At 36.1% G+C, this 26,261-nt stretch overlaps 2 protein-coding genes across 6 annotated transcripts in view; both read right to left on the reverse strand.

The window, feature by feature from the left end:
* Nucleotides 1-1,218, reverse strand: part of LOC101898034 (uncharacterized) — a 55,581-nt gene extending 54,363 nt beyond the window's left edge. Inside the window, exon 1 of the mRNA XM_005187955.4 lies at nucleotides 695-1,218. The gene's annotated coding sequence lies outside the window, so the exon portion shown is untranslated. The remainder of the gene's footprint in view (nucleotides 1-694) is intronic.
* Nucleotides 1-26,261, reverse strand: part of LOC101900370 (cubilin) — a 402,236-nt gene that overhangs the window by 187,694 nt on the left and 188,281 nt on the right. For all 5 annotated transcript variants that reach the window (XR_009342385.1, XR_009342384.1, XM_059123377.1 and 2 more), the window contains exon 4: nucleotides 17,935-19,368. Coding sequence is in view for 3 of the 5 variants with exons in the window: in XM_059123377.1 (XP_058979360.1) it covers nucleotides 17,935-19,360 (1,426 nt within the window). In the remaining 2 variants the exon portion in view is untranslated. The remainder of the gene's footprint in view (nucleotides 1-17,934; nucleotides 19,369-26,261) is intronic.

Here is a 26,261-nt window from a genome sequence, read left to right on the forward strand (position 1 = left end):
AGGGAAATATATGAAATACAGCTCAGAAATATCTTTGCCAAATTTTATCGAGATCGGTTCCGATTTGGATATAACTCCCATATATATCTTTATCCGATTTCAAATTAATTGTGCACCAAATGGGCAATACAAGTCCGAATTTAAAAGATACAAATGCTTCGGCATATTTATGCCTTTGAACTTTAAATTATAATTATAATCAAAACGTGTATGATTGAATTCTCCCATAAAATTTTTTAATTGTTATGCGCAGCTCAACTAAATTAGCAAAGTGGTGTAAGGTATCATAAAGTCGGCCCCGCCCGACTTTAAGGCTTTCTTTACTGGTTATAGATTTAATATTAATAATCCTTATAGCCGCAAAACAACCATGTAAATTAGACATTACCAACAGATTTACATTTACATCTGGTTTTTATATTCCAAACATTAGTTTTAATTATTAATACTGTTAATCTAAACAATTGCCGAGAGGAAATAAAATTTGCAATCAACATTTCATTTTCCATTTGAGGTGGCGTTGAAATCGAATAACCCAAACAAAGGTATTACAAATGTTTAGTTTTGCCACAATTTTCACATTTTCCAGGAATATATTTTTTCCCATTAATGAACGAAAATTCAAGTTTATTGGGTCATTATTTCACAACAAATTGTATTGAAATTAAAAATCGCTTGCACGCAGATCACATACACTTTATTTCGAGGTGTAAACAAATATTCACTTAAATTCCGCTACAATAATTTTGTATTCAACACCAAAGTCTCGGAGGAAAAATTTGAAGCAACGAAATTTGAAAATTAACCGAAAGCCGAAGATAACGTTTCCGTTTTTTTGCAGTTGTATTTTTTTCGTATTTCCAAAGAAAGACTTAGGAGACGCGTTTAGAGATAGAAAGCGAAAGAAAGAAAGCAAGCCGTAATGCTTTTGTTAATCCACAATGCTAGATGGGATTTGTCGCGTTTTCTTCGTGTCAACAGATATTAATCAAAAATAAGTAGCAGAAGCGGCGACGGCGGCGGTGTAACGGTTTATGGTGTTGCGCGCGCGTTTTTCACAGGCAACTTCTATTTGGCAAAGCAACAAGAAAACGAATATTAAAACATAAAAAATTAGAGCTGCAATTTGGTTTTGCTTTTTGACAGGAAAAGCTTCTCAGGGCGTTTTATTTTGGATTCAATTTAATTCAATTCAATTTTATGTTAATTATTTCGTGAGGGAAAAAATTGCAGCGTTAGCAGACGTTTAGAGTGCACGGCCGACACGAATCGACTGAATGGCAGAGAACGAAAGAAGGCAACATAATTTGGTCAATACAACAGATGTCGGCCAAAAAGAAGCCAGCAGCCAGCCCACAAAAACGAATGCCATGATTCGTTAACTACGAGAGACAGACAGAGAGACATAGAGAGAGAGAGAGAAAGTATGATAAAGCTAAACTAAAGCAATCATAATTTCTAACAAAAAAGCTTTAAGGTCATAAATTTAACATTAAAGCACAGCCAAAGCTCCACTGGGAGGAGACGAGAGATAGAGAAAACATGCAAGCCATCTGAGGGTTAATTTTTCTTATCACCCACAATGAGAACAACAATCACCACCACCACCACAATTTCCACTTAAGCTTGAACTTTCCTGAAGGTTCATTACTAAAGAGAATCCTTAATCAGCATAACAGGCATACACACCCACAGCAGCCACCCTTGAAAAAGCTTTGAGGACTCTCTATATGCACGAAGAAGAAGACGAAGAGCAGAAAACAACAACCGTTGCAAAATCGAAGCTTTTGTTTTCCGGTTTGAGTGTTATAAATCAACATTGTTCTACTAATGCCACTACCACTATTCACTTGCTTGTTTAGCACCTCATCCCCGTTTGGACGACGTGTCACATTAGCATTTTGGATGGCGTACCGTTCGGCTTGAGTCAAGTTTTCCTCAATTAAAACATTTGCACAGTGGTGTTGTGTAGGACTTTATACCATTAATATAAAACCCTCCAAGGTATCAGAAATGTAGAAGATTCTTCTTCTATTCGTCGGATGCCTTTAACACGTCCTCTATCTACGGAAAACCTATGATGTTATTTTATACCCTCCCTACATTCTATGGAGGGTATATTAGCTTTGACATTCCGTCAAAATATTCATAGGGTCTATTATGAATATTTCGAGGAGTTAAAATTCTCGATCTTTGTAAAATTCCAAGACGATCTAGCGATGTCCGTCTCTCTGTTGTAATCACGTTATCTTCCGAAAGAATTTAAAAAAAATTGCTAAGATTTTGCATACATGCATAGTTTATAAGTAGGTAGTTTAAGTACGTAAATGCGCCATGTCGGTCCACGTTTTCGTATAGCTTCTTTATAACGGTACCTCCCGATATTCGGTATTTTCAGCGACGAGCGACATTATTTACCGGAATTATTTCATATTTCGTATTTGAAATTCGTAATGGGTACTACATCCTATGATAAAAATTTTTGTATTCAGGTCCATGTATAAGTATAGCACACATATAACGGTACCTTCCGATATTCGATATTTTAATGACAGCATATGACCACGTCTTCGTATAGTCCCCATATAACGGTTTTCAATTAAAGTTATCGGATTTTTTTTTAATTTTTAACTTCCTTCCAAATGGTGGAGGGTATTTAAAATTCGGCCCGGCTAAACTTTGCTGCTGTTTTACTTGTTGTAGGTATTATACGTTGACAAGATTTTGTGTTTATAAAATAACATAAAAGACCCTTGCAATTAAATCAAAAGCTGGAAAAAACATTTCAATCTACTCGAGGGACGTACGCTGGCAGGAGGAGGGCGGTACGCACGTACCCTCCCAAATTACTAAATTGTACTTTTTGCATGGAAAATTAAGTTTTTGTTGGGCCCCCAAAATGGTTTCGAAATGTGCTTCTTCGTAACGTCCCTGATCCACTAATTTCTGTAGATTTCTTTCTATCCACTTATAGCGTCTTCTAGTCTGTGGTAGTAAATTTGGTAAAGGGCTGGAATTCTCAAATATGATATTGTTGCAATCTGGAATTTAGATATGAAGATGGTTAAGGAAATGTATACTTTAATTTTACGAAAATTTCTAAGTAGTACAAAATTTGACATAGGAAATCATGATATTTTATATATATCTCACTGTTGGTGTCTGTGGTAAAAATATGAAGAGAGTTTTGGAAAATAGTACTCTAATTGTTAGAAAAGTACTCAAATGTACTAAATTCAGAATTCGTGGGAGGAGATAGAGCTGGAATCCCGAAATTTGATATTGAGGTCTTTGGTTTGGAGAAGGATCTTGTTTGGCTATGCGTACAGGGTTGCCCATATTCGACGGACCCATGACTCTTTGGGCCCATTCCAATCGACGAGGCTTGTCCGCAGGCAACATTCTTTGCGTCAATTGAATTTTGTACGGGAACAAATGCAAATCAATGCGAATAATCCGTTGTAAATGGGGCCCTCTCAACACTGGCTCGTACGGCAGCGATATTCTCGGCCGATCGCCTTGGTCGACTTTTATATGGCCTCTTCAGATTAGAAAGAGCCTTACCAGTCGAAAATTTTTCGTATAAACGCTTAATGTCATTAAGCGATGTGACATCTCTGTCAAAATTTGGCGTTAGTAATATAGAAATAATTATAATAATAATAATAATAATAATAATAATAATAATAATAATAATAATAATAATAATAATAATAATAATAATAATAATAATAATAATAATAATAATAATAATAATAATAATAAAAATAAAATAATAATAATAATAATAATAATAATAATAATAATAATAATAATAATAATAATAATAATAATAATAAAATAATAATAATAATAATAATAATAATAATAAAATAATAATAATAATAATAATAAAATAATAATAATAATAATAATAATAATAATAATAACAATAATAATAATAATAATAATAATAATAATAATAATAATAATAATAATAATAATAATAATAATAATAATAATAATAATAATAATAATAAGAATAATAATAATAATAATAAAATAATAATAATAATAATAATAATAATAAATAATAATAATAACAATAATAATAATAATAATAATAATAATAATAATAATAATAATAATAATAATAATAATAATAATAATAAAATAATAATAATAATAATAATAATAATAATAATAATAATAATAATAATAATAATAATAATAATAATAATAATAATAATAATAATAATAATAATAATAATAATAATAATAATAATAATAATAATAATAATAATAATAATAATAATAATAATAATAATAAAATAATAATAATAATAATAATAATAATAATAATAATAATAATATAATAATAATAATAATAATAATAATAATAATAATAATAATAATAATAATAATAATAATAATAATAATAATAATAATAATAATAATAATAATAATAATAATAATAATAATAATAATAATAATAATAATAATAATAATAATAATAATAATAATAATAATAATAATAATAATAATAATAATAATAATAATAATAATAATAATAATAATAATAATAATAATAATAATAATAATAATGAATTGGCATCTGAGGAGATTGTTTTTAAAAATAGTTCTTTAAAATACGTACTTTTATAAAATTTGGTATTAGGTGAAGGGAAAGGATTGGAAGCCTTAAATTTCATATTGAGGTCTCTCTGCTGGAATCTGAAATTGATATATGGGTGTTGTCTTTGAAATGTGTACTTTTATTATACCCTCCACCTTGGAAAGGAGGGTATATTAACTTTGTCATTCCGTTTGTAACATCCTTAAATATTCGTCTTGGACCCCATAAAGTGTATATATTCATAATCAGCATAAAATTCTAAGTCGATTTAACGATGTCCGTCTGTCTGTCTGTTGAAATCACGATACAGCCCACATTATTTGACGTAGAGCGTACAAATTTAGCAGAGCTATTTGCATTGTGTCTAGGATGGTTGGTATTGAAAATGAGATATATCGGCCCACGTTCTGGTATAGTCCCCATATAACGGTACCTCCCGATATTCGGTATTTTGATGATTTATGCCACATTTTTTCACGGATTTGTCTGGAAATTGGTATTTGTAGGTCATAATGGTTTCCATCTCCGGTGGCGAAAGATTGTATGTATGGGTCCATGATTTGGTATAGCGCCCATATAAAGGTACCTCCCGATAATCGGTATTTGCCAATTAATTTGATGGTTTTTGCCACATTTTTTCAAAGTTTTTTCTAAAAATTGGTGTTTGTAGGCCATAATGGATCCTAGTTCGTGTGGCGAAACATTGTAATTATAGGTCCACGTTTTGGTGTAGCCCCCATATAACGGTACCTCCCGATATTCGGCATTTTAATGGTTTTTGCCACATTTCTTCTAATGTTTCTTTTACCCTAAGGTGGACGGTATTAAAAGGCCGAACTTAATGTTTTTTACTTGTTATTACTAAATTTTATATTGGGTGAAGGAATAGAGCCAAAATCCTGAAATTTGATATGGACGTCACTGTTGATGTCAGTAGTTGAAAGGAAGAGGCGATTTTTTAGAAATGCGAACAATAAACTTACGAAAAGTACAAAATATGCCGTTGGGTGTTGGTAGACAAATGGAAGTTTGGTATCGAGATCACTGTTGGTTACTGGGGTTTATGTGTGGAGACGTTAAATTAATTTTTGAAAGAAAAATTGAATGTGGGTTCACTGTGCAATGGTATTATTTAAGGCTTCGGCTTTTAAAATACCATACTTACTTACATTTTCAATTATCCTCAAGATTTCAATATTGTACAAAATATTCAAAGTGTATGAACTTACCTGAAATTATAAAAGAGAAAAATGTTGTGAGAAGTTAGAAAAAATATACATTGAGTAATTGGTAAATATAATATTTTTTATTTAAGTTTATTGACCACTGTCCCTCCTTTGTCCCAAAAACCCAATTATATTTTCTTCCTAAACGCAATATCAGCAGAAAAAAAACATATGTTTCTTTAAGACGAACAATGTCATTTGAATGGTGGAAGGCATTGTTTTTAGTTTCTTCTTCTCAGATGTTCTTTTTGCCAACATTAAATGTCTGTTTTAGTCGGACACTTAGACACATAGTTCCAGTAAGAGAAATGTAAGATGGAGAAAAGAAAATCAAAGTCAAGAGAAAAGAAAACAACAAATTTGCAAGAAAGACAAAAAAGGACAACCATAAGATAATGACGTTAGGATAACGAGGAGGGTTTTTTTTCACTTCCTTGTTTGTCTTGCTTTTTTTATTAAACAAGCTGGTTGATACTTTAGCAGTTTGTTTCTTCGGTACGTAGAGGGTGGTAAATTTCTTAAATTTCAACGTGGGTTAATTTTTGGGAACAAATTGCCGGAATGTCTTTGGAGGGTGTGCAAATATGCCGGTTAGCAAATATTTTGCAAAGCTCAAAGGAATTTATAGGCGTTATCAAAATAATGAAAAGAAATAAATAGTTTAAAGATATCGTGTTTGTGAAAGAATATTCTATAAAGATAAATCCTTATATAAGTATGTGAACCATATGACATCTCCAAAAGCATTTCGATATTTTCGATATTTATTTACATTACATGACTAGTTAGTCAAAATTTCTTTGTAATTCGTTTTTTTCTTACACAGGAAAGTGTTATTTTTCTGGGGAAGTATCCTATATCTGAACACTACACTTAAAAAAATCTTCTATGTATAGAAAAATATTAAAAAAAGGTGAAACAGACTAGTGTATGTTGAACATACATTTATCTAAACCTCAAACCATGGCAACTTAACTTCTACAGGAATTTTTCATTATTCCAAGAAATCTAACTTATCATCATTACAATTTGTCAATAACACATTACAATGAGTATTACTGCATCATCATTATCCTTGTCGCCCCCAAAAGCCAACGTTTTTTTTAAATTCTTTGAAATCACACATCCGTGTGACAAGTGAAGACGGCGCCCAACCAATACCGATTCGAAAAAAAAAAAAACGGAATGCAAAGAATTTAAGTTGTAAATATTTGCTGAGTGGCGTTGACACTAAAAATCGAATTTCTTTTGCTTTTGTGTTTCTTTTTTTTACAGCTTAGTGTCATGATGGGAGATTGAAATCCAAAGGTGGAACTGGCTGAATGACGATATATGTCGGAGGAAAACAAAAACCTGCAAGAGCATAACACACAGAAAAGACTCACACACATTTGCATTTTACAAGTCATCGTTGCAAACGATTTGCGAAGGGAGGCGAATAAAATGATTGAATGTTATTTGTGTGTATATTGACTCCTATGCAATGATATGTAAAGTCAGTCATTCTAACGGAATATTGGTTCTTAATGTCACCTTTATAGACCTTTAATTTGTCTTTATAGACGACCTCAAAGTTGTCTTAAAGTCGTATTTATTGACGACCTCAAAGTCGTCTAAATGTCGTATTTATGGACGACCTCAGAGTCGTCTTTATAGACGACTTTTAAGTCAAAGACCTCAAAGTCGTCTTTATAGACGACCTCAAAGTCGTCTTTATAGAAGACCTCAAAGTCGTCTTTATAGACGACCTCAAAGTCGTCTTTATAGACTAACTCAAAGTTGCCTTTATAGACTAACTCAAAGACATCTTTATCAAAGACGTATTTTTAGACGACCTCAATGTCGTCTTAAAGTCTTTTTTATAGACTACCTTAAGGTCACTTCTCTATATATGACCTTAAGGCCTCTTTTCTAAAGATGACCTTAAAGTCACTTCTCTATATCTTAAAGCCACATCTCTATAGATTACCTTAAATCCACTTCTCTATAGGTGACCTTAAGGTCACTTCTCTATAGGTGACCTTAAGGTCACTTCTCTATAGGTGACCTTAAGGTCACTTCTCTATAGGTGACCTTAAGGTCACTTCTCTATAGGTGACCTTAAGGTCACTTCTCTATAGGTGACCTTAAGGTCACTTCTCTATAGATAACCTTAAGGTCACTTCTCTATAGATAACCTTAAGGTCACTTCTCTATAGATAACCTTAAGGTCACTACTCTATAGATGACCTTAAGGTCACTTTTCTATAGATGACCTTGAGGTCACTTCTCTATAGATGACCTTAGGTCACTTCCCTATATATGACTTTAAGGTTACTTTCCCTTAGATGACCTTAAGGTCAATTCTTTATAGATGATCTCAAGGTCACTTCTCTATAGGTGACCTTAAGGTCACTTCTCTATAGGTGACCTTAAGGTCACTTCTCCACAGATGACCGTAAGGTCATTTCTCCACAGATGACCGTAAGGTCATTTCTCCACAGATGACCGAAAGGTCATTTCTCCACAGATGATTGTAAGGTCACTTCCCCATACATGACCTTAAGGTTACTTCCCCATAGATGACCTTAAGGTCACTTCTTTTTGGATGACCTTAAGGTCACTTCTTTTTGGATGACCTTAAGGTCACTTCTTTTTGGTCACTTCTCTATAGGTGACCTTAAGGTCACTTCTCTATAGGTGACCTTAAGGTCACTTCTCCACAGATAACCGTAACGTCACTTCTCCACAGATGACCGTAAGGTCATTTCTCCACAGATGACCGTAAGGTCATTTCTCCTCAGATGTCGGTAAGGTCACTTCTCCACAGATGATCGTAAGGTCACTTCCCCATAGATGACTTTAAGGTCACTTCCCCATAGATGACATTAAGGTTACTTCCTCATAGATGACATTAAGGTTACTTCCCCATAGATTACCTTAAGGTCACAGATGACCTTAAGGTCACTTCTCTATAGATGATCTTAAGGTCACTTCTCTATAGGTGACCTTAAGGTCACTTCTCCACAGATAACCGTAACGTCACTTCTCCACAGATGACCGTAAGGTCACTTCTCCACAGATGACCGTAAGGTCATTTCTCCACAGATGAACGTAAGGTCATTTCTCCACGGATGACTGTAAGGTCACTTCTACACAGATGACTTTAAGGTCACTTCCCCATAAATGACTTTAAGGTTACTTCCCCATAGATGACCTTAAGCTTACTTCTCCATAGATGACTTTAAGGTCACTTCTATATGGATGACCTTAAGGTCACTTCACTATAGATGATCTTAACGCAGTCTCTTTAAATGACTTTTTAGTCATCTCTAAAAACTTCCTTTAAATCGTCTATATATAGGGTCATATTTCAATGGCCACATGCTTATTAATTTTTACCAAACATCTGGCATCCGCAGACAAAACAATTCGACTGCAAAACAAACGTTTATCCTATAAATAGTATTGGTAACACACACACACTCAACGTGGAAGGTAAAAGCAGCCATCATTGTTGATGTGTGCGTGCACGGGGCTTAACTGCAAGTATGTATGTAGTCAATAACCCCCCATCTTCAAGTTGAAGGTGGGATAACATCCACCTTCAAAACAAATGGTTTTCTCTGTATCATGGACGATATAGATATTTGTGGAGATACGTCTGTGTGGTTCTTTTTATTTTTCTTCCTTTCAAGATGCTTCCTTTTTTTCCGCATTATTTCTGCTGGTCCAAAGCAAATTGTCACCTTTCCTTCCAAGTATTTGCACTCTTCTCTCTCTCTCTTCCACACAATTCAATTCAATTCCAATCCAAACATTGATTTATGATTGACAAAGGCAACGTGTCCCATAAGACGTCTCTTTCGTAGAAGGAGAAAAGGAAATGACAGAAAGAAAATACAATCCAAAAATAATGATTTGAAAAATAATCACAAGCAGGTGCTAATAAGCAAAAAACAACAAATGAAAAAAAAGAAGAAAAACGAATGCAAACAACGTCTGTCAACGACTTAGGCATCACACCTCCAAAACCCCCCGCCCCCGCCTTCATCATCATCACCTTCATGAACCCTTGCTGGTTGTTCTCTGCATAGTCATTGTCTTTTGGGGCGTTCACAATACCCAGGGGAGAACGGCTCTTGGCCTAACGGAAAAAGGACATAAAATTGTTGTTAAGCTGCTGAAAAGGAAGAAGGCGAAAATGATGGAAAATCGGAATCGTAATGATTCCTTAAAGATGAGGTACTTGACCGATTTGAATTTTAATTTGAAATTTATTTCGATTGGTTTTGGTTCGTTGAATTTATTTAAGAAGTGAATGAAGGGAAAGAAATGAGTGAGAATTCGATTTTACAGAACTCGATTTTACATAAATTCAGTCGCTTCATGACACTTTGCGACAAAACTTGATGAGGCACATTTTTGCCATAGATGTCATGTTTCTAAAATAATGTTTTGTAGGAGTCGTTTTGCATAAAACCCCACAAAGTACGCTTTAAATCCTAAACTGCATTTTGAAAACTTAGATTTTAAATATATTCTAAGACCTACAGGGTGAGATGAAAAAACTGCAACTGCCTTTTTTGAGCCACTGCCATTTTTAAGCCACTCGTCCGACAGCTGTTAAAATTATTCCAGTGACAGCTCATTATATTGTTTACAATATTGTTTACAATATAAAAAAAGCTACGCAAATATTTTGGCCGCAGACCTTGGACATTCCAACACGACACAGCACCATCGCACTCAGCAAGCGCCACCCAAGAATGGTTACGAGATGAGGTTCCTCGCTTCATTTCCAGCGCACAATGGCCACCAAAATCTCCGGATACCAATCCGTTGGACTATTGTGCCTGGAGTATTTTGAAAAGCAAGGTTGGCACTAAAAAATACCAAAGTGTCGATCGCCTCAAGCAAATGCTTCGCCGGGAATGGGCCAAAATACCGCAGAGCAACATTCGGGCAGCGTGTGACGGTTTCATTGGCCAAAGATGACCAATTCGAACAAATCTAAATTTATACTAAAATTTGATGTTTTTTTTTTTATTTTTTACTTTCATTTAATAACATTTAAAAAATGTAAAAATTATGGCGTCTAACTTTGTTGCAGCTTTTGTTAGCTCACCCTGTATAGTAGAATTTTATGATTGATAATTTTTTATAACATTTTGATTTGCTAAAGGGAGTTTTTAATTATAATTGAAAAAGGCCTCGTTTAAGGATTAACCCTTCCAAACACAATAATCCTCGCATTGTGTCGCAGAAGACACTATGTTTACTTAAATCAATGGATTCCGGGGAATCTTAATCCGAAAATTAAAAAAAGTGGTATAGGAAAAGATTGTTCACTTTTCATGTGCGATATACGTGTCTTCCATTTTAAGCTCTACTAGTAGATTATAAACTACTTTGGTTTTCCTGCAATTATTTGTTGCACAGTGTAATGTAAAAAATAAGTTTTTCCGTTCCATTATTATCCTAACTTTAATGCTCCTGAACCATTAAAACCGAAATAAACAAAGGATCACCGAAAGCATACAGCCCTGCAGAGAACAAATAAATGAGAGTGACATCGGCATGTTGTTCAAAGAAAGTTGGTTATTGTTTTAAAATGGATTTTTATCATTTTTTTGCCGCGGCTGTTGTTGCTGTCGTTCTATCACACCCGATAAATGTTGGCAGTCAATTCCGCCAAACGACAGCAGCAGTAGCAGCATCCAAACGCCATTAGCGGGGATACCTTACAAAGAAATGAAAACAAAAAAGCAACGACGACAACAACAAACAACGCCAACAATGAAAATGGAAAGGAAAACAAGAAAAACTCATAAATTTCACTTTCAATTGTGGAAAATGGCATCAACAGCCTACGCCAATGGTTGGTGAACACACAAAATAAATAAAAATCGGAATCTGGTCAACTGCCTTTTCCTCTGCTTCTCTTCGTTTGAAATATCCACTGTTTAGCGTCGTATCGACTTGACAACAGCGACGACAGTTTGCTAGATATGAAAAAGCAATAAAAACATTAAATGTCCATGCTCATGTCGCTGTTGCTATTATTTGAGATAATTTAATTTACGTCCTACTCTCTAATGCAATTAAATTGGAAGTGAAAAGGACAAGAGGTCGGGGGAGTTGTAATAAATGTAATGTTATTAAATTTATAGGTGAATGATAGGATAGGTCGGTCATACTTACATACATAATATTTGTGTAGAACGTTGTCAACACATAATTCGCTTAGGAAATAGCTGTCTATTTGAGAATATTGTGAGTAAACTGTGTGACATGCGGTAAACTTGTTAGAGCAAATTGTTTTGATGACATTAAATACACTATGATGCTTAGGTTTTTGTTTAGAATTTTGAGATGTCATAATAATTATGTGATTTTGAAAGCTATGCGACCGGTATAGCACGATTTTAAAAGGGGCCTTGCAATTCTCTGGATAAAAACATTTCATGACTTCCGTATAAAACCATAATCGACGGTAAAGATATTTGTTCGAAATATTCAAAATATAGGTTTAAAATTTTGACAAAAGGTGTTCTTCGTGGAGTAATTATAGGATATTTTTTTTTACAGTAGATTGCTGCCTAGTCGAAATTTAAATAAGCTGCCGCGAAAAACACAAGGGAGTGTATCGGATACAAGGGAGAGTATCGGTCAAATGAGAGCATCCCTTTACTTTCCGTATTGACTCAGTTAACCCATGGTGCCGCCTTAAAATAAATCTATCAAACATGAATGTATGGATGGACCGATTGCCGAATCAACACTTAAACGAAACGGCTAAGGCGTGATATGGTTGGTTTGTTTAGGAATATCTAAATCTCTAATCTGAAATGCGTGATTTACCCTCAACCTTATACAGGGTTGCCCATATTCGACGGACCCATGTTTTTTTTAGGCCCATTCCAATCGACGAGGCTTGTCCGCAGGCAACATTCTTTGCGTCAATTGAATTTTGTACGGGAACAAATGCAAATCAATGCGAATAATCCGTTGTAAAGTGGACCGAGCCATGCCCAACTGCTGAGAACGGCGTTTTTGGGATGTTCTTGGGGACCTCTCAACACTGGCTCGCGATATTCTCGACCGATCGCCTTGGTCGACTTTTATATGGCCTCTGCGGATTAGAAAGAGCCTTACCAGTCGAAAATTTTTCGTATAAACGCTTAATGGTGTTCTTAGAAGGCGCACTTCTCACATTTTTTAATGTTTTAAAAGCACGTTGAGTTTTCACAATTGACTTCTTGTAAATTTCAACTATTTGAGCGCTCGCTTGGCGTGTATTGGTTCATGGTAAAAATCTGCTTGGACTGACGCTTCAAACGCGGTATGTCATTAAGCGATGTGACATCTCTGTCAAAAGTTATGGCGTTGCCAGATGGGTCCGTCGAATATGGGCAACCCTGTATATCCTCAATCCAATTTCAGGTTTACTGAGCAAATAATGGCTAATATCAGTCCAAAAGGAGTGAATTTCGGGAAGTAGGTTTCCATTTGGTATAACTCGGCTCCGATATATATTTTTTAATGTAATCCTTCTTCAAGTGATATCATGCACTCTATAACTGCTCTAAAGCCAAATGTTGATAGGTGGTATGATCTACTGGAAATAAATTCTTTTGTTACGGGAACTCTATTAAATATGCAGAGTGGTGTAGGGTATCATATAGTCGGCCCCGCCCGACTTTAGACTTTTCCTTACTGGTTTTATCTTGGATGATGTTCTCCAAATTTAAACATACTAATATTATTAGGACCAATTTGTGTTGAATTAAGATGTGATATGTCCGTCCTGCGCCACTGGTACCTCTTCCACAAATATTTTAAAAGGTATAACTCTTAAAAATATCGCCAATTTTCTGAAATCTTCACACATTGCAAATAAAGACGGGATTTCAGTGCTGCCTTTATAATCCTATACTTCTGCCAAAATAGTATTCGAAACGCTTTAACATTGGGTATTTCGGCTGTTGTTATTTCATAGGTTGAGGTTATATAACGGCCCGAGTTCTTCTTACTTTTACATCTTTTTAAATACCCTAACATGTACGTTTTAATGTTGTCCTAAATTGCCTTCAATTTTACAAAAGCAAATTTTGGAGGAAATTCACAGATTTCAATTAACCATTTTTTCAAGAAAAAATTTTCATGTTAACCCTTTGCCAAAATCCTAAGCCTTTCCACACAAAAGAATACCAAAAAAAAGTCTGAGGCTATAACACAAAAAACCCAAGCCTTTTAAATCTTTCCCGACAAATCTTTACAACACAATCCCCATGAAATATTTGTCGCTGCGGCGACAACTTTTTTCTGCCTAAAGCCAAGAAAATTAGTTAAAAAAAAAACAACACAGGCATTGAGCCTTGGTCGACTAAGTACCCGACCAAATCCAGCGTTTCCTTTCGAGACACGACAGACCGAATTGATATTCAAAGTTGTCGCGGTAAAATATGTTGATGACAATAATGATGATGATGCTCTCGCTGGGGCTGTGGCGGATGATGGTGAAAGTACTTAACACAGCAGCTTTAGCAATTGTTATTAAATTTGGAGTATGCAAACTGTTGGTACTTCATGGGAGGGATAAGAAGGAGGAGGCGGAGCAGTGAATAATGAAAATGACTTGAAATATGTTGGTAAAATACTTTTTTAATAAAGAAAAACTTTTTCAGACATTCATTGGATAAATTTCAACTAAAAAAAACACACGAACATACACACACTGATGTTTACTGACATTCCCACTTACAGTTGATTGACACGTATTCTTTTTGTAAGCTGTTGTTTTTTCTCCGTTTTTCTTTTTTTCCTGCAGCATTTCTACGCATTTCATTCATTCACAAATTGGCCGCGCCAACTTTTGAGTAAACTTTTGATTTTTACGTTTTACGTTTTCCAAAAAAAAAAAACACTTCACAAAAAAGCTTTGATAAATACAAATATTTCGTGTTGGTATTTTAAGCTTTGGCAAAAAGCTTTGTTTTTTTATTGATATCATGGAAGAAGGGCCTAGGAAAAATTAACTATTACCTTCCTTTGTTGGTACTATATTTGGTATTGGGCGAAGAGATAGAGCTGGAATCCCGAGTTTTTTTACTGAGGTCTCTGGGATTGAGATATGGAGTTTATTTTTGAAATGTGGAAATAATTGTACGAAAAGATATTAAATTCTGAATTATGATATTTACGTTACTGATAACATATGCGTCGTATATTTTTACAAAAAGTACTAAATGGTACTAAATTTCGTATTGGGCTGGAATTTGATATTGAGATCTCTGCTGGTATCTGCGATTGAGATTTAGAGGTGGCTTAGAAAATATGTACAATACTTGTACGAAAAGTAGTAAATATTACTAAATTTTGTATTGGGTAACGAATAGAGCTGAAATCCTGAAATTTGATATAGATGTCAGTCTTGGTGTCTGTGGTTAAGATATGGAGGTGGTTTTGGGAAATCCATACTAAATTGGTTGTTGCATGACGGTATATGAGCGTACAAAATACCACAAAATGTGCCGTTGGGCGTTGGAATAGGGCTGAAGTTCTGAAATTTGATATCGAGATCACTGTTGGTTTCTAGGATACGTTGAAATAGCTTTGAACAAGAAACTAAATGTGGGTTTTTTGATATTCTCTGAAAAGGTTTTATTGATATTCTCCTCTGGAAACTTGAAAACGAAAAGAAGACATTTTGGTGTGAAAGGGAAACTTTTTCCTATAATTCTCTCTGAAAAATGAGAGACTCGAATTATATATAAAAGCTTGAAAGTCTTAAAATTTAGTACGATGTAGAAAGTTTTGATAAACAATTTTTGGTCAAACTGAACAAATTGTGCATTTTGAGTACTAACAAGTAAAAAAGCTGTAAGTTCGGCCGGGCCGATCTTTGAATACCCTCCACCATTTGGTACAAATTTGGCAATTTTTTAAAAAATAAAATCCGTTAAAAATTCTATTAAAATCATAAAAATACCGAATGTAGCCGTATATTAGGGTCTATACGACGACGTGGACCTGCATAGGCAACTTTTGTCACAAGCTATTACAATATTCAAATGCGAAACTTGAAAAAAAAAATCTGTTAAATGTAGCTAAAACCATCAAAATTCCGAATATAGGGAGGAACCAGGCGAGTTGTAAAACGTGGACCTGCACAGACAATTTTGAAACAATTCCGGTAAATAGTGTCGCTAAAATAATCAGAATACCGAATATCGGGAGGTACCGTTATATGGGGGATATACGAAGAAGTGGACCTACATGACCCATTTTCTGTTTTATGCTGTAGTATCGAACTTAAAATGCGAAAAAAAAATCTGTTAAATGTAGCTAAAACCATCAAAATTCCGAATATAGGGAGGAACCAGGCGAGTTGTAAAACGTGGACCTGCACAGACAATTTTGAAACAATTCCGGTAAATAATGTCGCTAAAATCATCAGAATTCCTAATATCGGGGGGTACCGTTATATGGAGGCTATACGAAGAAGTGGACCTACATGGCCAATTTTATGTTTTATGCTGTAGTGTCTATTACGAACTTCAAGTATCAAATTTGAAACAATTGCGGCAAATAATGTCGATAAAATCATCAGAATACCGAATATCGGGAGGTACCGTTATATGGGGGCTATACGAAGAAGTGGACCTACATGACCCATTTTCTGTTTTATGCTGTAGTGTCTATTACGAACTTCAAATACCAAGTTTGAAACAACTCCGGTAAATAGTGTCGCTAAAATCATCAAAATACTGAATATCGGGGGGTACCGTTATATGGGGGCTATACGAAGAAGTGGACCTACATGGCCCATTTTCAATACCAAAAGTCCTGCAGACATAATACACATTTGAGTAAAATTTTATCAACCTACTTCATTTCGTTCGGAAGCTAGAGTGATTTCCACAGACGGACAGACGGATAGGCGGACAGACGGACGGACATTGATAAATCGACATAGAATGTATATTTCGAGGCGTTACAAACGGAATGACAAACTTAATATACACTCCATACTACGGTAGAGGGTATAAAAAGGCACTGTTGGATCTTATCAAAAATGTCGCTGACGAAGTAGCGGGCATTTGCTAGTACTTAATATTTACACATATAACACCAAAACCAACTTCACCCAGTGCTTTAAACTAGGACTTGTTTCGATTCTTTACATTCTGACAAATTCAATATACCCTTAGTTACTAGGCTGACTTCCTGGACTTACATATATACATTATTGGGTCTGAGAAAGATTTATGGCAGGTCTATCATTTATAAGTTCCCTATCCAAAGAAAATGAAAATTACTGAAGTCTACCATTTGTAGAAGACATATACAATGATCGAAAATCTATAGAAACACTGTAGATAAATTCATATTTATAAAATCTGTATAGAACCCATTTTACCATATACAGGGTTGCCCATATTCGACGGACCCATCTGGCAACGCCATAACTTTTGACAGAGATGTCACATCGCTTAATGACATACCGCGTTTGAAGCGTCAGTCCAAGGAGATTTCTACCATGAACCAATACACGCCACGCGAGCGCTCTGAAATTTACATTCAACAGAAGAAGTCAATTGTGAAAACTCAACGTGCTTTTAAAACATTAAAAAATGTGAGAAGTGTGCCTTCTAAGAACACCATTAAGCGTTTATACGAAAAATGTTCAACTGATAAGGCTCTTTCTAATCCGAAGAGGCCATATAAAAGTCGACCAAGGCGATCGGCCGATAATATCGCTGCCGTACGAGCCAGTGTTGAGAGGTCCCCAAGAACATCCCAAAAACGCCGTTCTCAGCCTCGTCGATTGGAATGGGCCAAAAGGTCCGTCGAATATGGGCAACCCTGCTTTTGAGAGTCTGCTGTATACCATTTAAAATGTATTTGTTTTTAAGAGAAATTTTGTCCAAGAATAACGATGAAAGAGTTTTATTCTATTCGAAGAAGGACATGTGAAGGCCTCCACTCCCTTGCTCTTTGGAATGTTGATAATTTCAGCATTACTGCATCCAATCCGCATCCAATTTTATGGTCGACAACTACATATTTTACCACTAAACAATGTCAAAATCAATTTTTCAAACTTACCTGCATAAAACAATGGCAGCATATTAAAAAGGACCAAAAGCGATAGCAGACACTTGGCCATGCGCTGCAGATCCATTGCAACACGGACCACGGAAGATGTTGGAGAGAAGACGTTTGAAGTTGCCGGCCAAGTGGAATGCCCTGATGTTGTGAAGCCTTTGCCATCAACAGATTTGAAAGAAGAAATGCGGAAGAATTTTCGTTGTTGTTCTTCTTGTTGCTGTTGCTGTTGTTGTTGTTTTTTAGTTTTGTCATAAAAGTGTAACGAAGAATTGGAAACAGCAGCAGTAGCTGCACCAGCAACATTGTCATTGACAAGATATTCATGTTGCTGGCCACATGTGTAGAATTTATTGTTGCTGTCGTGGTGGCAACATTGTTGGACAACATATTTGGATTTTTGGCAGCTTTGTTGTTGTTGTTGTTGATTTGTGTTGTTGATATCGGTGATAAGTTCAGCATTTCTACTACATGGCTGTTTTTGCTGATGTTGTGGAAAATTTGTTTGGAAACTACTTTCGCTTTGGTGGAAAGCCAGGTTGCTAAGAAGAGGCATTTTAGTGTTGCTGTTGCTGTTGTCGTTTGTTGTGGCTGTTGTTGTTGTTGTTTCTGTTGTGTGGATTTTATATTCCTCAATTCCTTTGTAATCATTATCGAATAACGACGGTTCACTATAAATATTAGCTGTAGAATTGTAATTGTTTCTTTGTGGCTGTAGTAATAGATGCGTTTGTTGTTGTTGTTGTATTGTCCTGTTTTTCGAATTGCTGTAGTTGGCCACAGATCGAAGAGAAGCACAACCAAGTCGAAATTTTTCAATTTCAGTATCAAACTGCTCTGGACCAGCTGCACCAGCAGCAACATCATCTGGAACCATTGAACGCTGCTGTTGCTTTGATAGCTGCTGCAGCTTCTGCTCGAATCGTGGGCTGGTTTTTCTTCCTGTTTCCCATATTGTATCCTGACATCGTGTCGGTCGTTTTGTATCGTTTTCTGGAGTAATGAACACAAATGTTGTTTTATCAATTGTCGCTGTTGTTGTTGTAGTTGTTGCTGGCTGCAGGAGGTAGTTGGGCAATGCCTGCTCTTCCTGTTTTGATGTGACTGTCGCACTTCCTCTTGCCTCCAGCTCCAATGTGTTTTCGAACCACCAACACCACAACTGTTCCGAATGTGGTTCTTTGTTATCTTTGTTCGAATGTTGTTTCCTGTTCCTGTCACAGCTGTTGTTGTTGTTATTGTTATTGGTGTGCTTGCTAATATATCCTGTTGTACCTTCAACTTCCGTTTCAGCAAATATTGATAGTTGACTTGCTTGTATGTGATTTTCAATAGATTGATGGTTAGGTTTTCTAATGACTTTTGTTGTTGCTGTTGCTGTTGTTTTTGTTGTATTGTTATTATATAGTAGCTGTGCTGAGGCCATGTTGTGCCCTGTTAAAGAAGAAATGAAGGGAAGAAAAGAAAATTAACTTAAGAAAGTTTTCTTATTTGTGGTAAATGTATAAGGAATCATTTCTAATAAAAGGAAGTAGACTGATACGATTTGCCCTTAGGCATTGAAGTTTGTGTGTGTGTGTGGATGTTTTGAAAAGGGAGATAATCTCGTTTAACTTTTCCAATAATGACTACTTCGACGTAATACTTTTAAGAGGATAACAGAAAGGATTTTCATTACTAGAACATATATTTGGAAATGACTTTGACTGAAATGAAAATAACATTTGCTTAGAGGCAGATCCTTATCAGAAGAATATTGTATTTTCCTATTGAGTTTAGGGTCTTCTTAAAGAGGACCGATAGGTCTTATTAAAAAACATCAATAGGTCTTCCTAAAGAAGACCTGTAGGACTTCCTTAAAACGATGAATTGTTCCTTGTACAAAATACCATTTTACACACCCTTAGAAAACCAATAAGATTATTTACAGAAGAGAAAGAGTAGCTGTCCTCAAAGGTCTCCATTTTTGAGTAGTTGTTCTCGGATGCCACTTCTATAGAGTCTGTAGAGTAGTAGAGTAAATCGTACCGACTGTAAAGTAGCTGTTTCAGAGGCCACTACTGCATCGTAGCTGACCGCAGTGGACACTAATGTACTACTGTAGAGTAGCTGGCCATTTCTGCAGAGTAGCTGGCCTCACAGGCCTCTATAGTAGAGTGGCTGACCTAAGAAGCCTCTACTGTAGTGTGAATGGCTTCCGAGGCCCCTACAGTAGTGTCCTTGGCCTTGGAGGCCACTACTGTAGATTAGCTGGCCTTAGAGACCGTTCCTGTAGCTGGTCTCAGAACAGCTGGCCACTGGGGTAGAGTAGCTGGCCACTATTGTAGAGTAGTCGGTCACTACTGTAGAGTAGCTGGCCACTACTGTAGAGTAGCTGGCCACTACTGTAGAGTAGCTGGCCACTACTGTAGAGTAGCTGGCCACTACTGTAGAGTAGCTGACCACTACCGTAGAGTAGCTAGCCTCTACTGCAGAATTGCTGGCCACTACTGTAGAGTAGCTGGCCTCAGAGGCCTCTTCTGTAGAGTATCTCGCCACGGAGGCCTATATTATAGAATAGCTGGCCTTAAAGACCGCTCCTGTAGTGTAGCTGGTCTCAGAATATCTGGCCACTGCTGTAGAGTAGCTGACCACTACTGTAGAGTAGTTGCCCACTACTTTAGAGTAGCTGACCACTACTGTAGAGTAGCTGGCCTCTACTGTAGTGTGGCTGGCCTCAAAGGCCAATACTGTAGAGCAGCTGGCCTAAGAGGTCACTAATGTCGAGTAGCTGGTCTCAGAGGCCACTAATGAAGAGTAGCTAGCCTTAGAGGCCACTTCTGAAGAGTAGCTGTCTTCAGAGGCCACTTCTGTAGAGTATCTCGTCTCGAATATCTAGCCACTACTGTAGAGTAGCTGGCCACTACTGTAGAGTAGTTGGCCACTACTGTAGAGTAGCTGGCCTCTACTGCAGAATTGCTGGCCACTACTGTAGAGTAGCTGGCCTCAGAGGCCTCTTCTGTAGAGTATCTCGCCTCGGAGGCCACTATTATAGAGTAGCTGGCCGTAGAGACCGCTCCTGTAGAGTAGCTGGTCTCAGAACAGCTGGCCACTACTGTAGAGTAGCTGGCCACTACTGTAGAGTAGCTGGCCACTACTGTAGAGTAGCTGGCCACTACTGTAGAGTAGCTGACCACTACAGTAGAGTAGCTGGCCTCTACTGTAAAATTGCTGGCCACTATTGTAGAGTAGCTAGCCTCAGAGCCCACTACAGTAGAGTAGCTAGCCTCAGAGGCCACTTCTAAAGAGTAGCTAGCCTCAGAGGCCTCTATTGTAGAGTAGCTGACCTCCGAGGTCTTTACTGTAGTGTAAATGGCCTCATTGGCTTCTACTGTGGAGTAGCTAGCCTCAGAGGCCCCTACATACAGTAGCAGACCTTTTATTTTTGTGGTGTAGTTTTTTGTAGTGTATTTTTTTGTAGTGTAGCAAGCCCCAAGAGGCCTCTTTAGTAGAGTAGCAAGGCTCTATGGTAAATAGCCGACCTCGGAGTCTACTGCTGCCTTTACAATATCATTATCATTCCTGTGATGTGACAAAAAAATATTCAATTTAATTTGGTGTCAGCATTTAAATGCCAAATACCAATATAAATCAAAATATCAATAACTTTGATTCGGATTCAATGTGCAAATATGAAAATCAATTTATTTTCCTTTGCGATTGATAACATAATAGGCTTAGCCGTTAACACTATTCTATGCCCACACACACACACACACACACATACACTCATTTATATATTTGTGAATTTGTCTACCCCCAAAATACAGAAGCAAATAAATTAAAAGTTTTTTTTTTTTTGGTCTACTCGTTTCTTTACTTAATATTGAAGTTTTATTTATTAGTCGGCAACATTTCATCCCTTCTCGATGGCCTCAAGATATGGGCCAGCAGCAGCCATCGCCACACATACACACGAAGCCTAGCATTATTTGATGTCTTTATTTGCCGAAAGACCTCTGACAAACGTTTGATGTCCCTTTGAAATATAAAAATTGTAGTGTGTGTTTGTCAGTTTGCAACCAAAGATAATACAACCTCAATAGCAGAACTCGTTCGCAAATGTCATTGGGTCTGAAAGGAAGGGGGATAACCTTAAACCAATACAGACATCAAAATAGAAAATATTTAGGGCATGGAAAAGGGTAAATGAAAACTTTAACCCCATATCAGCCACACATTCGAAATGTAAATGTTTTAGAATTTTCGATTCGCTTCGTTATGCTAAATTCATCGTTGACTGAAAGGAAATAACTTCAATTAGATATTTGTGTTGATATATGCAATTAAAGGACATGATATGAAAAATGGTTTTCATCATACATCTTTCAAAGGATTTTTTTGTATTAAAAGAAAGGATAACGCATTTAAGGAGCATTTTCACTATAGAAGCAGATACGTTACTTATAGAGAATTGAACGAAACCCGTGTCGCAGTGGCAGAAAAATTGCTCGTGAGCTGAATCTATCGCAATATTCCATTCGGCAAATATTGAAAAATGAGCTCGGGGTAAATTCATAGAAATTCCAAAAAGTGCAAGAACTTACACCGCAACAGGAAGAAAATAGACTCTAAAGAGTTGCTTCGCTTACCCGGTAAAGTGAACTGCCGAATTTGGACCTTGAACATTCCAACAGGACTCAGCATCATCGAACTAAGCATGCGCCCATTAAGAACGGTTACAAAATGGGGTTCTTGGATTCATTTCCACCGCACAATGTCCACCAAAATCTCCGGATACCAACTATTGTGTCTGGAGTCTAGAGTATTTGGGAAAGCAAGTTTGGCACTAAAAAATACCAAAGTCTCGATCACCCCAAGCAAGCGCTTTGCCGGGAATGGGCCAAAATACCGCAGAGCAACATTCGGACAGCGTGTGACGATTTCATTCGCCCTTTGAAGGCCATAATTCGGGCCAAAGGTGACCCATTCGAACAAATCTAAACTTATTCTTAAATTTTATGGATTTTTTTTTGCTTTCATTCAATAAAATTTAAAAAAAAATCTTAAAATGTTGGCATTTGACTTTGTTGCATTTTTTTTATCTCACCCTGTATATGGAAGCCAAATTCAAATCTGAACCGATCTTCATAAAATTTGGCCGAGGTATTTCTGAGCTCAATAAGATATCGGGTACCAAATATCATTGCTGTCTAATGCATATTACGAATGTGAGGGATTGAAACAGCAAATCTGATGAAACATATTTATGGGAGCTACAGCTATATCTGAACCGAATTTCACCAAATTTGAAGTACTTCATTCCTAACGGAATTCGGTCGGATGACCAAAATTTAGGACTTTTGGACTGATATTGGCCATTTGGTGCACAATTAATCCGAAATCAGCTGAAGATATGTTTGGGACCTACACCCAAATCTGAACTGACCACAATTTGGTAGAGGAATATCTGGACTGTATTTGTTATCTGGTACCAAATGTCAATGTTGTCGAATGCAACATTCGAACAAATCTAAACTTATTTTAAAATTGGATGCTATTTCCGACATTTGTTGCTTACATCATTACAAAAAAATTACAAAAAAAAAAAAACAAGTAAAAAACATTAAGTTCTGCCGGGCCAAACTTTTAATACCCTCCACCTTAGGGTAAAAGAAACATTAGAAGAAATGTGGCAAAAACCATTAAAATGCCGAATATCGGGAGGTACCGTTATATGGGTGCTATACCAAAACGTGGACCTATACATACAATGTTTCGCCACCGGAGCTAGAACCCATTATGACTAACAAATATCAATTTTCAGACAAATCTTACATGCTGCTATACCAAAACGTGGACCTATACATACAATGTTTCGCCACCGGAGCTAGAACCCATTATGACTAACAAATATCAATTTTCAGACAAATCCGTGAAAAAATGTGGCAAAAACCATCAAAATACCGAATATCGGGAGGTACCGTTATATGGGTGCTATACCAAAACGTGGACCTATACATACAATGTTTCGCCACCGGAGCTAGAACCCATTATGACTAACAAATATCAATTTTCAGACAAATCCGTGAAAAAATGTGGCAAAAATCATCAAATTACCGAATATCGGGAGGTACCGTTATATCGGGGCTATACCCATACATGCAATGTTTCGCCACCGGAGCTGGAAACCATTATGACCTACAAATACCAATTTTTAGACAAATCCGTGAATAAATGTGGCAAAAATCATCAAATTACCGAATATCGGGAGGTACCTTTATATGGGGGCTATACCACAACGTGGACCTATACATGCAATGTTTTGCCACACGCACAGGGACCCGTTATGTCCTACAAATACCAATTTTCAGAAAAATCCTAGAAAAAATGTGACAAAAATCATCAAAATACCGAATATCGGAAGGTAACGTATACCAGAACGTGGACCGATATATCTCATTTTCAATACCAACCATCCTAGACACAATGCAAATAGCTCTGCTAAATTTTGGCGCTCTACGTCAGATAATGTGGGCTGTATCGTGATTTCAACAGACAGACAGACGGATATCGTTAAATCGACTTAGAATTTTATGCTGATTATGAATATATATACTTTATGGGGTCTAAGACGAATATTCAAGGATGTTACAAACGGAATGACAAAGTTAATATACCCTCCTTTCCAAGGTGGAGGGTATAATAAGAATTATGGTGTTTGACTTTGTTGCAGTTTTTTTTATCTCATCCGGTATTTTAGATTCACAATTTACTGAGATTTTTTCTTGTTTCCATAAATAGTAAGTTGTCTTGAACTATGACGAGTTGCGAATTTGAGTGTATTCCCACTGATACTTCCTCTTTAATACGTATACCTTCAGGCTTATAGCTAACTGGTTCCGTCAAAATTAAGATTTTATAATCCACATTTGTTGTGACCAAGTAGAGGTTCATGTGGAACTCACCATTCAATGAAGGCGACCCTTCCCATGGTACGCTTGTTAACCATCGAAGGGAGTTCCGATTAAGACCAGACTTTGCAAACCTTGACATATCTACAGAAGCATTATCGAAAGGTAAAGTAATTGACCTTTTCTTTTTAAAAACACCGAAATAGGATCAACGTTTTCGTTTCTTTCGTTGGCCTGCTTGGGCTTTACTTTTTCTATCATGTAGTAGATGGCAGGCCACATAACAGAAATGCATTGGAAATTTAAAAAAAAATGTTATTCCTATATCGCCGAAAAATGGCGGAAATATGCGGAAAAAAATATCAGCTATGGTAGACATGCTCTCAAAAATCTATTCCAGAGCATTTCCTTGTACATTGTATCGATAAAAATCAACAGCAACCCTTAAAAGTGTCAGTTCTGTTAAATTATAACATAATGCTATGTCACGATATCGTGACATAACATATTTTTCCACTACCAACACCATCTATTGAAGAAAAGTGAAAATGTAATGTCGCATCTTATTATATTATATGTCTTTGTCAATAATGATTTTAACTATGAAAGTTAATTTAGATGGCGCTGAATTAAGAACTTTGCTTTCTTCCTTAAAAATATGAAAATTATAATTGCTTTCGAAAGCTTCGCTATAACACGAAAGCTTTTCAGACTGTTAACACTAAAACATGTGCTTTGGAAACACAGCACATGTACTAAATGTACATTAACCCAAAGCTGTTTCTTAACCCAAAAGCTTGAAAGAAAAATAGTAAAGCATTCGAAAACAGATAATAGCAAAGACAAGAACCGTGTCGTCAGTGACAAGAAATTTTATTTTTATCTGCCACACCTTGTAATCTCAAACAAAACATTGTAATCATTACAATATTATTGCCAACTTCCGCCAGCTAACCGCATCACCCATTCAACTGGCCAATGGCTTCTACCTTCTTTTATACCCTCCACCATACTATGGAGGGTATATTAACTTTGTCATTCCGTTTGTAACTCCTCGAAATACTCATGTCAGACCCAACAAAGTATATATATTCTTGATCAGCGTATAATTCTAAGTCGATTTAGCGATGCCCGTCTGTCTGTCTGTCCGCCTGTCCGTCTCTCTGTCTGTCTGTCCGGCTGTCTGTCGGTTGTAATCACGCTATCTTTCGAATGAATTAAGATAGATGGCTAAAATTTTGCACACATGTTTATTTTTCCAGTAGGCAGTAAATAAGTTCGTAAATGGGCCATGTAGGTCCACGTTTTCATATAGCCCTCATATAACGGTACCTCCCTATATTCGGTATTTTGATGATTTTAGCGACATTATTCACCGAAATTGTTTCAAATTTGGTATTTAAAGTTCAAAATGGATACTACACCCTAAGACAG

The sequence above is a fragment of the Musca domestica genome, unplaced genomic scaffold, assembly GCF_030504385.1.
Source record: "Musca domestica strain aabys unplaced genomic scaffold, Musca_domestica.polishedcontigs.V.1.1 1, whole genome shotgun sequence".
NCBI lineage: Eukaryota > Metazoa > Arthropoda > Insecta > Diptera > Muscidae > Musca > Musca domestica.